Here is a 14,086-nt window from a genome sequence, read left to right on the forward strand (position 1 = left end):
AAACACATTCTAATTACACTTCCATTATCATTCCTTTTGTGCAAGAAGCAATGAACACATGTAAATCCATAGCCTGCAGTATTGTACGCACTCAATAAAGCGTGCGGAATATGTAATTCACTGACAGGCAAAGACAAATCACAGTATTAATTCTTAATAAGTAAATCACCTGCAGCCATATCTCATCTGTCCTCTGTTTGCCCAAAGTTGTGTTACTGGATACAATAAGTCTGATCTTCTGTACGGCAGGTTAGATAACCAAATCTACTATTGTACCAGCTGTCAGCGGTGGTCGTAGCTGCGCCATATCTTTTTGCAAAATATCATGTAGCTTTATATAGGAAGCTAAAGCACAATATCGAGAGCATCGCACAGAAAACATTTATGGATTTGACTTCACACATCTCAAACTGCAGAAAATGTTATATAGAGAGGAGCCAAGTTTCCTAAAATTAAGGTATCATCCGTACAAAAGCATAACTATGATGTCATCGAGCGTTCTACCTTTTGTAAAAAAGTTGAAAACCTGGACTTGAAGATACACGCACATCTGTGCATGGATGGTACATGTCACGAGATCACTGTTAGGATAGCGGGGGACCCTGTTGTCGCTCGCACTATTGAACCCTAGGCTATCCCTAACCTCAGGGTTACTCTTGATGGTGAAGATGCCAGAGTCACATTCCTGACTATGCTCTTTATCAATACCACTCTGACACCTTCCTCCCACGAGGGAAGGACGTGTCTGGAGTGTCACAGAAACCAGATAAAGACAGACGAGAGAAAAACAAAAACTGTAACCCTTAGGAAAAGACAGTAAGAGACATAGGAATAAAGCAAAAGCAGGAAGGTAACACCACAAAGCAACAAGGGTTAACACCACAAAGGCACCCAGCAACAAGTATAACAACTTCCAGATAGCTGGTCTGGTGAGGAGTTGTGACCCAGACTAAAACTATAGCTGGCATAGGTGGAAGGATTCAGCCAACATAAATAGGAAGGGAGCAGGTGCGATTTGCTTAACAAACACAATATGTGATCAAAAAGAGACTTAAGGCTGCTTTACACGCAACGACATCGCTAAAGAGATGTTGTTGGGGGTCACGGAATTCGTGACGCAAATCCGGCCTCGTTAGGGATGTCGTTGCGTGTGACATGCAGGAGCGACCGTTAACGAGTGATAATACTCACTATATCGTTGCTCATTGACACACTGCTCTATTCCCAAATATCGTTGCTGCTGGAGGTACGATGATGTTCGTCGTTCCTGCGGCAGCACACATCGCTGTGTGTGACACCGCAGGAACGAGGAACCACATCGTACCTGAGGCCGCACGCAATGAGGAAGGAAGGAAGGAAGGAAGGAAGGAAGGAAGGAAGGAGGTGGGCGGAATGTTCATACCGCTCATCTCCGCCCCTCCGCTTCTATTGGGTGGCTGCTTAGTGATGTCGCTTTTATCGCTGAACGAACCACCCCCTTAGAAAGGAGGTGGTTCGCCAGTCACAGCGACGTCGCTAGGCAGGTAAGTATAGTGTGACTGTTCCTAGCGATGTTGTGCCCCATCGGCAGCGATTTGCCCGTGACGCACAACCGATGGGGGCGGGCACGCACGCTAGCGATATCGATATCACAGCGTGTAAAACACCCTTTAGGCCGGAGCACACTTGCATGTATCTCTATGCAGCAGAGACGCTCCTGTCCGGAGAGTTTGTGGCCGTGCCAGATGATTCAATGAGAGACTCACGTGAGTTACACGCGAGGCACTCGCAAGTGTGACTCTGGCCTAAAAAGCAGACTACTAGAGATTAAGTCTTGCTAGCCTGCATATGAATTACCACTCTGCAGGTTGACGGCCAAGTCTGCATGTGTCGATCACAGACACCAGAGAAGTTAGAGGGTGGAGTATCAGAATCTGCAGTCTGAACAGAACCTGACACCACCATGACAGTCGGGGACATTTGCAAAAATCCATAGTACTCTTGCTGTGGATTTCTGTATGAATATAGAAGGCACCCATCATCAGATTCAAGCTGCCCAATCGGCACGGTTAGCATGAAATCACAGCTTCCTTGCATGATTGCAGCCAGATTTAATCATTTTTTTTTTAAGCTTTCCTAAGTTTCATAGAAAAAAATTTAAAAGTTCTGCTAGAAACCATAGCTGAAAACTACACCAGTTTGGTTTCAGTCTCTCCCGTGTGTTTTTAAACATGGAGGGACCTATATCATCTGGAGCAGGGAAGGCACTGTGCATAAACTGGTCTCATCTCCGGCTATGGTTCACTGCTGGATCTTCAAAGTATAAGTTTACTCTGAAACGTCGAAGAGTTTCAGAAAAAAAAAAAATAAAATAAATATCTCTGGCAAATGTGCTGCCGAGCTCCGATTCATACTATCCATGGTTTGGGCAGCATGAATCAGGTAGAGTTGAGGCTGGAGACTGTAGCCAGAAAGCAGACGGGAGAGACCTGTCAATCATCTGCAGTGGTGCTGGGAGAGGCAGTCTTGAGGAAGCACAGCACTACGAGTGTGTAGCGTGTATCTAGCGCAAGTCTTGCGTTGCATCACCTGTCACGGACTCACTCTCCTCACAGGATTGGGTCGGTTGCATGCATCTCTAGCAGTGGAGACGCTCCTCTCCAAGGAGTGTGAGTCCGTGACGGGCGATGCAACGCGAGACTCACGCGAGCCACTCGCAAGTGTGACATCGGCCTTAAAAGACCTTCTCCAGTCCCTCTCTCCGGTTGTCACTACTCACCTAACTAAAATCTTCAATCTCTCTCTCTCTTCTGGTATCTTCCCCTGCTCCCTCAAACACTCTATCATTACTCCATTATTAAAAAAATCTTCTCTTGATCCGTCCTGCACAAGCAACTACAGACCAGTCTCCAATCTCTCCTTCATCTCTAAACTCTTGGAGCGCCTGGTCTATTCTTGCCTCACCCGCTACCTCTCCTCTCACTCTCTTCTAGATCCTTTACAGTCTGGCTTCCGCCCTTTACACTCAACAGAAACTGCCCTTGTCAAAGTGACAAATGACCTATTGACAGCAAAACGTAACGGTGACCACTCTCTGCTTATTCTTCTTGACCTCTCTGCCGCCTTCGACACTGTTGCCCACCATCGCCTTTCTCTCTATGCTCCATTCTATCGGCCTAAAGGACACTGTTCTTTCCTGGTTCTCTTCCTATCTTTCTGGACGCTCATTTAGTGTATCATTTGCTGGCTCCACATCTTCTCCTCTTCCTCTCACTGTTGGGGTCCCTCAAGGTTCAGTCCCTGGCCCTCTTCTTTTCTCCCTCTACACTGCCCCAATTGGAATGACCATCAGCAGATTTGGCTTTCAGTACCATCTTTATGCTGATGACACATAGCTATACACCTCATCCCCTGAGCTCACCCCCGCAGTACTACAGAACACAAGTGACTGCCTGACTGCAGTTTGCAATGTCATGTCCGCTCTCTATCTGAAACTTAACCTTTCCAAAACTGAACTTCTTGTTTTCCCTCCATCTCCCAACCTTCCTAAACCTGACATCTCCCTCTGTGTGTGGCACAACGATAAGTCCTAGGCAGCAAGCCCGCTGTCTGGGTGTTATACTTGACACTGACCTCTCCTCCACCTCCCACATACAATCTCTTGCCCGCTCCTGCCGCTTGCACCTAAAGAACATCTCTAGAATCCGCCCCTTTCTCACAATGGAAACGACAAAAACCCTCACCGTGGCCCTGATCCACTCCTGCCTTGACTACTGTAACTCTCCTTAATTGGTCTCCCCCCTAACTAGACTCTCTCCTCTTCAGTCCATCCTTAATGCAGCAGCCAGGGTCACCTATCTGGCTAACCGCTACTCGGATGCCCCTGATCTGTGCCAGTCATTGCACTGACTGCCCTTATATCATAGGATCCAATTCAAACTGCTTGTTCTCACCCACAAAGCTCTCCACAGTGCGGCACCCCCCTACATCTCCACCCTCCTCTCTGTCTATCACCCCACCCGCTCTCTACGCTCTGCAAAGGACTTTCAACTAACATCCACACTAATTCGAACCTCCCACTCCCGGATCCAAGACTTCCGAGCTGCACCAAACCTCTGGAACGCTCTACCGAAGTTAGGACAAATCACAACTTACTCAGCTTCAGACGCTCCCTAAAAACGCATCTTTTTAGGGCGGCTTATCACACTCCCTAGCCGAACTAACTTCACCTAATCCCTCCACAACTTATCAGAAAATAACCCCATGTCAAACTCCATGGCACCCAAATGCATCTCAAGGCTCTGGCCAACTGGTCCAGGAAGCCATTATCTATCCCCCATTTCCTTGAGACGGCTGGATTGTCATTGTAAATAAGCATTTGTACCTTGCCCCCCCGCATCTCATTGTAGATTGTAAGCTCTCATGACCAGGGTTGTCTTTTTTCCCCTTTTATTATTGTATCTTCTATAACTGTTACTTGTTTGTATATGATCCTCCTGAATTGTAAAGCGCTGCGGAATATGTTGGTGCTATAGAAATAAAGATTATTATTATTATTATTATTATTAAAAGGATATCTTCTCTGAAATGCCTCAGCGTTCAACCAAGCTCAGATTTATGCTGCTCTAATACAGTGTTTTTCCAACATTTTCGGAGCAAGGCTTAAATATAAGCCCTACCCCGAAAAAGGCCTAGTCGCGGTTCAATAATGAAGTGTCTGTGCAGGTAAAAAAAAGATACAGATACTGCAGGGCACTTCATTATAGACAGTTGACACCTCACAATAACTGGGAGACACAAAAGACATCTGGTATGCATGAATCTCCTGGGAGGAAATTGAGGTGGCCCAAGTAGACTTAACCCCAACTATGTTTCTCCAAGGATAACGATCTCCCCAAAAATAAGCCCTAGTGCTTTTTTCGAACCAAAAAAAGTACAAGACAGGGTCTTATTTTTGGAAAAACATATTAGGCAGGATGAAATCAGATGGCTTGCTTCTTGCTTTCCAGGAGTAATGCGGGCGTCACACGAGAGGATCTATCGTGCGATGCATCGTCGGGGTCACGGTTTTCGTGACGCACATCCGGCATCGCTTGCGACGTCGTCCCATGTGACGCCTATGAGCGTCTGTAAACGATCGCAAATCAGTTACGAATCGTGAATCGTGTACAGGTCGCTCATTTTTAAAAAAAGTTTATTCTACTTTGCGCCGGTTGTTCATCGTACCCGAGGCAGCACACATCGCTCCGTGTGACACCTCGGGAACGATGAACACAGCTTACCTGCGTCCCGCGGCTCCTGCCGGCAATGCGGAAGGAATGAGGTGGGCGGGATGTTTACGTCCCACTCATCTCCGGCCCTCCGCTTCTATTGGCCGGCCGCTGTGTGACGTCGCTGTGATGCCGAACGTCCCTCCCCCTTCAGGAAGCGGATGTTCGCCGCCCACAGCGAGGTCGCTCAGCAAGTAAGTACGTGTGACGGTGATTTAACGACTTTGTGCGCCACGGGCAACTAATTGCCCGTGATGCACAAAGAACGGGGGCGGGTACGATCGCTCGTGCAATTGCACGATAGATTGTACCTTGTGAAGCCCGCATAAGTGTGCTCTAGAGTATTGAAATTTTGGAACAGCAGCTAGGACACCTCCATCACTGATGTACAGCAGGGATAGTCAGTATCCTATGTAACAAAGTGTATATTATAGAATTAAACATCCTTTCATCTTGAGGCTGTAATGGATTTCTTGCAATCTAACGCTTATTAACAAGAACTTTGCAATTTTTCCTATCTAAGCAGTCGAGATAACCCCTATAAGTACGCCAAGCCAATTTTTATAGTGGAATGTTAATGCATACTTTGAAATCCGCTGCAAATTCACACAAAATAAATTAAAAAAATCCAGGATAAAATCTGAACATGTGCCAGGCATTCACTCTCCATTATATACCCTAATATGAAGCCATAAAATACAGGCCATTTTGCTGTCACAAGCTTAAGACATAATTCAAGAATTGGCTTCTCAGGAGCAATGCCAACGTCCTACTCATCACTTACTGAAGATGCAAAATAACAGGATCGTGGAGATATGGGTAACCATATTGTTTTACTTGTAACCATACACACTCTTGCATTACAGAATGTTACCCCTATAGATTACATTATAGGGGAGGACTTACCCATTTATTCAGTAGCTGAGACAGATACATTAAAATGATTTGTGGGATTTTCACAAGCATCAACAACAAAGATCCCATAATGGCAGATCCAAGATGATACCAGAACAGAAGAGACATGGAAGACAGAATTGGGTGCTTGACTCTCTTTTTATCTCTTAAAAAATTAAAAAAAATAAAAAAAAAAAAAGTAAAAACTTTATAGTTAAAAAGTAAAATATAACAAATAAAAACATTAAATATATTTAATATATATTTAATAATCTATTTTAATTATATATTTTTCTTAATATATATTTTAATATATTATACATTATACATTTTAAATTCAAATATAAAAATTATATTAAAATAAGTTTTATAGTTTTTTTATTTAAAGATATATATATATATATATATATATATTTATTTATTTATTTAAAATATACATATTTTTAAATCATAATTTATGATTAATAATTTTACAATATCTATCGGTCACCAAGTCAAAAGGGACCATTTTCTCTCTTTTATTCGCGCTATTCCAGAGTATTTAGACATTTTTATAATATATATATATATATATATATTATATATATATATCCACAATATGGATCAAGAGATAGTGGCCTTTCTATCTACTGTTAAGCTTTGTCTATGGGATGGTGCGCCCAGATTTCCCTGGATGGCTTTAGGCTGCTCTGCATAAATTAACATGTGAGCCACACCCCACTGAAAAAAACGATGAAAATTAAATTTAAAAGAACAAAGAAAATTGCATTCTTAGGGGAGCAGCGGAATTAAAAAGAGATAACAATGGCCACTTCTGACCCAGTGACAGGTTCTCTTTAATTAAAGGGAATCTGCCACCTGTTTTTTGCCGCCTAATCTGAGAGCAGCATAATGTAGGGACAGAGATCATGATTCCAATGTAGGGACAGAGATCATGATTCCAGCCATGTGTCACTTACTGGACTGCTTACTGCATTTTTGATAAAAATCACTGTTTAATCAGCAGTAGATTATCATTACAGGACTACTTGGCATGCTGCAGGTAGTCCAGCATATTCATGAGCTCTGTATAACTGCTAGATATTAAGCAAAGAAAACATTGATTTTATCAAAATGACAGCAAAGAGCTCAGTAAGTGACACATCGCTGGAATCAGGGTCTCTGTCCCTGTATTATACAGCTTTCAGATGGGGGGGTAAAAACCTGGTGACAGATTCCCTTTAAAGAACATACCACTACTACAGCAGGAAACCCCCCCCCCAAAAAAAAAAAAACAGCAGCAAATCATTCAGGTAGCACAATAAACTTCTTCATTTCAGCAACAATTTAAGGTCCTGTCATGACGTCGAAAGTCTCTTACCAAATGTCCCTTTATACCGTACCTGTGTAAGAACCATGTAACGGTTGCTCCAGAAATGAGAAATTGTTGGCATGTAAGGAAGAAATCGCTGGTCCATATAAGGCCAAATAAATGGTACCACCACATATAGCGGATGCCACCCAGTGGCGTGTACTCCACTTGCCCATCGGACGACACCTGGGCACTGCCTAGAAAAGATAAAAGATTTAGAATGAGCAAAAATAAAGTTTTATAACATTGAAGAACAAAAACAAAAAAACGTGAATGAGTTACAAATGGGAAGAGGTTCAAAGCCAGAAGAAGTGGCATTACAAGCTGTACATTTATCCTGTGGATATGACAAATGTATAGGATTGAGATCCTGATGCCACGGTCAATGGAAGGATGGTCGCAGTTTCCCCTTCTATTGTATTGGTATTCAGGCCACTTCAGCACTGCCAGCAGTGGGAAACAGACTTACTTTTAGAGATACATGCGTGTTCCATTAGTGTTACCCACATTTACTAAGGATGAAGGAGACAAACTCTAGCACCACCTATTGGATGTAGCAATCCTAAGGGGTACTTTGCACGTTGCGACATAGCTACTGCTATATCGTCAGGGTCAAATTGAAAGTAACGCACATCCGGCGCCGGTAACGATGTCGACACGTGTAAAGCCTAGATGCGCCGATAAACGATCGCAAAAGTGTCGAAAATCTGTGATCTGTGTAGTGTCGGTCATTTCCATAATGTCGCACCAATAGGAGATACGATGTTGTTCCTCGTTCCTGCAGCAGCACACATCGCTGTGTGTGAAGCCGCAGGAGCGAGGAACATCTCCTTACCTGCCTCCACCGGCTATGCGGAAGGAAGGAGGTGGGCGGGATGTTTATGTCCCGCTCATCTCCGCCACTCCACTTCTATTGGCTGCCTGCCGTGTTACGTCGCTGTGACGCCGCACGACCCACTCGCTTAGGAAGGAGGCAGGTCGCCGGCCACAGCGACGTCGCAGGGCAGGTGAGTGCATGTGAAGCTGCCGTAGCGATGTTTGCTACAGCAGCTATCACAAGATATTGCATGTGCAACGGGGGTGGGGACTATCGCGCTCGGCATCGCTAGCCGATGCAAGCGATGTCGCAATGTGCAAAGTACCCCTAAAAGTCAAAAGTGACCCTTTAACGAGCCTTTTCATATGACTAAGGATTTATGCCAGATCAGAACTCCAATTTGCAGACACAGTCACCCCTCCTCAGTGAAAATAGGGAGGAGGGGCAATCACCCCGAAACACCGTGCCTGCAAATTGGGGTTCTGATTTGGCATAAATCCTTAGCCATATGAAAAGGCTCGTTAAAAGGTCAATTTTGACTTTTAGGATTGTTACTTCCAATAGGCTGTGCTAGAGTTCGGGGTACTTTGCACACTACGACATCGCAAGCCGATGCTTGCGATGCCGAGCACGATAGTCCCCGCCCCCATCGCACACGCGATATCTTGTGATTGCTGCCGTAGCGAACATTATTGCTACGGCAGCTTCACATGCACTCACCTGCCCTGCGACGTCGCTCTGGCCGGCGACCCGCCTCCTTCCTAAGGGGGCGGGTCGTGCGGCGTCACAGCAATGTCACACGGCAGGCGGCCGATAGAAGTGGAGATGAGCGGGAAACATCCCGCCCACCTCCGTCCTTTCGCACAGCCGGCGTGAGCTGCAGTGACGCAGGTAGGAGATGTTCCTCGCTCCTGCGGCTTCTCACACAGCGATGTGTGCTGCCGCAGGGAAACGAGGAACAACATCGTACCGTCGCTGCAGCGAAATTATACAAATGTCGGACACTACACCGATTATACGATTACGACGCTTTTGCGCTCGTTAATCGTATCATAACGGATTTACACACTACGATAGCGACAGCGACGCCGGATGTGCGTCACTTTCGATTTGACCCCGCCGACATCGCACCTGCGATATCGTAGTGTGCAAAGTACCCCTAAGTCTCCTTCATCCCTGGAGACACAATTTGAATATTTCCCAGAGGAGGATTGCAGCTATAAGACCCCTCACTAGCAGCCAGACTGGTTTGTCAGGTCTCCACAAGGAGATAAGTTGTCCCCTGAGACCCCCACATCTACTATGCACTCTTGGACCACTCTATAGATATGCCATAAGACATGTATAAGGCTGAAAGCATTTAAGAAGTTTACCAAATGGTATATAAAGCCTCAGTGAGGACGAAAACGACTGCAATCTACAAGACGTGAGCTGCAGCCGGAGCCATAACTCCGAGCTGAGACTCTGGTGTCTACGTCTTGGATTGCAAGTGATAATGTCGCTTCTCTAACCACACTTTAGATAACTGAAGACAGATGACATATTTAGCAGTCAGCTTTCTCCTTTGCAATCATTGTATTGTACTCTTCAGAATTGGAAATGTAACTCAAGTCTCCACCCTAATGACGTCACAAATAATATTCTATATTAAGCATACAAGTCTCATCCCAGAAATACTGCACATTTTAAAAGGGAATCTGTCATCCTTTTGCATTATTTTAGTTATTAATATTTGCATACAGGTGGAATAAAGGTGAAATTAACAATTAAATTATGAGGAGCAGTTTGGCAAAAATCCTCTTTTATATCCATCTTCCAGGCTATGGGGCGTGCGCTGCCTGGAAGATAAGCCGGCCTCCAGTCTTCATTTAAGGTTAGGTTCACACTTCCGTTTTGCATCAGTCACAATCCGTCGCCTTGAGGAAATACGGTATCCTGCAAAATATTTTGCAGGAATCCAGTTTTTCCCCATAGACTTCTATTAGTGACGGATTGCGACTGATTATGCTGCGTTGCATCCGCTGCGTCGCGGTCAGTCGTTTTTTAACTGACAGACGGGCGGGAGCAACGCAGCCTGTAACGTTTTTTGAGCAGCACAATCCGTAGGATTTTCCTGCGCATGCTCTCTCTGGCTCCCTGCACACGTAACCAGGATACACATCGGGTAACCAAGCAATGCACTTTGGTTACCCGATATTTACAGTGGTTACGTGTGCAGGGAGCCAGCGCTAAGCGGTGTACGCTGGTATCCAAGATAAATATTGGGTAACCAAGCAAAAAGTGCTTTGCTTTAAGTTACCCGATTTTTACCCTGGATACGTGTGCAAGGAGGCCGACATTTCCCCACTCGGCTCTGCCCCCTCCCGCACGCCGCATGTGTACACACACACACACACACACACACACACACACACACACACACATACACACACGTCCCCAGCCCTGCAGTCCCCGCGGCACTGACGTCCTCAGCGCCACGGCCCCACTCGGCTCCGCCCCCTCGCGCTCCGCCCCCCGCACACAACGGAGTCCGACAATGATTTCTGTTCTTTGTCATCCATTGTACAACGCATCAGTCACATGCGTCAAGCAACGCATGTGACTGATGCAAAACAAAGGAAATGTGAACCTAGCCTTAGAGGATTCTTCCTCCTCTTCTCAGAGTCCCTATGATGTCAGGTACCCAACCAGAAATCCCGCACTTGCTCTCTCTTCCCCGCACTGTGAAGTAGCTGTGACTCCCCGACACCTGCATACCACAAAATTGAATCCTGTGCCCACTGAAGTATAGAGACATCAGGCGTGAGATTTCCGGCCGTGCACCTGACGTCACAGGGACACCAGGAAAGTGAAGGGGAGGAGGAGTTCCGTATAATGAAGACCAGAGGCAGGCTTACCTTCCGGGCAGAAAATGCCCCATAGTCTGGAAGACAGAAGATATAAAAGAGGATTTTTGCCAAACGGCCCATCATCCAGAAGGCATAAAGGTATGGCTAATTTCACCTCTATGCCACCGATCGCCTTACAGTCTCCTCACTTCCTGGTTTCCGGCAGGGCGGGCTCTTCTCTTTGAGTGACAGTTCAGGCCATTAGAACTGCAGTATTAGTAGAACTATAAGGCTGGGGCCAAATGGGGATTACTGCGATCCTCTCACATGACACTCAGCTCATGCTGGCAGTAGAGCCAAGTGTCATGCTAGTGTCCCTGCGACTGAGGTCCAACTGTGCAAGCGGAACTCAGCTGTGGGGGGCGGGCCGGCGCTGAGGGGAGGGATTTATCTCTCTCTCTCTCTCCTCCGTTGCCAGCTATTGCCATTCTCGCCCTGCACTCGCAGGACACCAGTGTACTGCGAGTGCAGAGCGATTTTTCTCTCGCCCAATACACTTGAATGGGTGCGAGAGAAAGTCTCGCATTACAGTTGCAGCATGCTGCGATTGTTTTCTTGGTCTGATTAGGGCTGAGAAAATAATCGCTTATGTGTGCTGACACACAGGCTAATATTGGTCCGAGTGGAGTGCGATGTTTTATCGCACTCCACTCGCGCCGTTTCTCTCGCCGTGTGTCTTAGGCCTAAAGCTCAGTTCTGCTATAACACATTCAGCGATTAATGTTTTGTTCTGGAGCCTACACTGCCATCAATGTATTTACACATAAACATAAGGCATTTGAGCAGATCTGCTGTGAAGGCTGCTGGGCCAGCGATTTCCAACTTTATCTTTTCAGAAGATATGAGGTAAATAAAGGGGGTGAGCAACTAACAGCTTTATAGAAATCAATGGGTTGAAGCTGAAAAGGATGTGAAAAGTTAACATCTCTCCTGGAGTGTAACTACTGCACACTTTGGCCATGTATTGGAAGCTGGGCTCCATGGAAACCAGCTGTACATTATAAAATCTCCCAATGCAGGAGAATAACAGCAGGTGGAAAAAGCAAGTCAATTGCAAACTGGCTTATTTTCATAGTGGCTAACTAATGACAGCAATTCAAAAACTTGAGACCACCCCTTTAATTATATGCACCTGTAGCATGTGATCACAGTCTGGCAATCACTCCAGAGCACTTAAGCTGCTTTCACACTACGTTTTCTTAACATGCGTCATGAATGTTTAACGCAAAAACGGATCCAGTGCAAATGCATTTTCATTTCAATGCATTTGCAATGGTCTCGCGTTCACATGCGTTATAGTGAGGATCCAGCGACTTGCAGTTTAACTTTTTTCAAAAACGCTACTTGTAGCGTTTTTGAGCTGCGTCCAAATACTGTTTTTCACTGGATCCTGACTATACTGCACGCAAATGCATGTGAACGCTGACATGCTGATAGACAGGATCCTGCTTGCTCTACTGAGCATGCTCAGAAACCAGCCTGGTGTGATCAGTCTCTCTCTCTCTCCCCCTCACTCTCTCTCTCTCTCTCCCCCGCCTGAGAACGGCGGACGCTCATAACCAAGGTAAATATCAGGTAACCAAGCAAAGTGCTTCGCTTAGTTACCCGATGTTTACCTTGGTTACGTGTGCAGGGAGCAGGCAGCCCGGCTCCTAGCAGCTACGGACGCTCGTAACCAAGGTAAATATCGGATATCCAAGCAAAGCACTTCGCTTAGTTACCCGATGTTTACCTTGGTTACCAGCGTCTGCAGCTGTCAGATGCCGGCTCCCAGTCTATCACGTTCAGTTCCCCTCACTCCCGATCACATGACTTCAATGGCCGCCCATAAACTTCAAGTGGCAGGATCCTGCAAAATAACATGCGTTTGCATGCATTTTTCTTTGTAAAAACAGGATCCACCTTTACAGCAACAAATGTTCATGACGCATGTTAAAAAAACGTAGTGTGAAAGCAGCCATATGTAGACAGATCAATGTTCCCCAAGTGGAGGACTTCCTGTGAAGTACAAGATGACACAGTCATCTGGATCATAAATTATATACACTCTGGTAAAAAAAAAAATCAAAAAACAAAAAAAAAAAAAACCCCTTCATGGTGCCCTGGTCCAGCTGCCATGGAGCACAGTGTTCTGTGTAGCATTTTGCATAGAATACATAAACACAGGCATGGGCCAAAGCAAAGTGTTGGCAACCCTGAAATTGTTCCAGAAAATTACATATTTCTCCAAGAAAATAATTGCAAAGGCGCATATTTTGCCATCCACAGTTATTTCTTTTTTGCGTATTGTGTATTGGAACACAATAATAAAAAAAAAAAAAAAAAAAAGAAGAAGAAGAAAGGCGAATCTCCAAAATGGGCTGATCAAAATTGTTGGTACCTTTCCAAATTTGTGGGTAAACAACTTTGTTTCAAGCAAGTGATGCTCGTTCACACACCTGTGGCAAGTAACAGGTATGAGCAATATGAAAATCACATCTGAAACCAGAAAAAATAGGGACAGGTTGACTCAATCTTTGCATTGTCTGTTTAATCATGGAAAGCAGAAAAAGATCAAGAGAACTGTGAGGGCTTGAGAACCAAAATTGTTGCAAAATTAACAATCTCAAGGTTACATCTCCAGAGATCTTGATGTTCCTTTACCCACAGTGAGCAACATAATCAAAATGTTTAAACCCATGGCACTGTAGCTAATCACCCTGGAAGTGGACGGCAGAGAAAAATTGATGAAAGGTTTCAATGCAGGATTGTCTGTATGGTAGATAAGCAGCCTCAATCAAGTTAAAAAGAAGGGAATTTTGTTTACTTACCGTAAATTCCTTTTCTTCTAGCTCCTATTGGGAGACCCAGACAATTGGGTGTATAGCTTCTGCCTCCGGAGGCCACA

General features: G+C 45.2%; 1 protein-coding gene across 1 annotated transcript in view; it reads right to left on the reverse strand.

Annotated features, from left to right (window-relative positions):
• SLC44A3 (solute carrier family 44 member 3) overlaps positions 1–14,086 on the reverse strand; it is a 121,354-nt gene that overhangs the window by 57,137 nt on the left and 50,131 nt on the right. Inside the window, exons 11-12 of the mRNA XM_075320080.1 lie at positions 7,526–7,691; positions 6,156–6,309 (exon numbers count right to left, since the gene is read on the reverse strand). Coding sequence (XP_075176195.1) covers positions 6,156–6,309; positions 7,526–7,691 — 320 coding nt within the window. The remainder of the gene's footprint in view (positions 1–6,155; positions 6,310–7,525; positions 7,692–14,086) is intronic.

This window comes from Anomaloglossus baeobatrachus, chromosome 8 (genome assembly GCF_048569485.1).
Source record: "Anomaloglossus baeobatrachus isolate aAnoBae1 chromosome 8, aAnoBae1.hap1, whole genome shotgun sequence".
Classification (NCBI taxonomy): Eukaryota; Metazoa; Chordata; class Amphibia; order Anura; family Aromobatidae; genus Anomaloglossus; species Anomaloglossus baeobatrachus.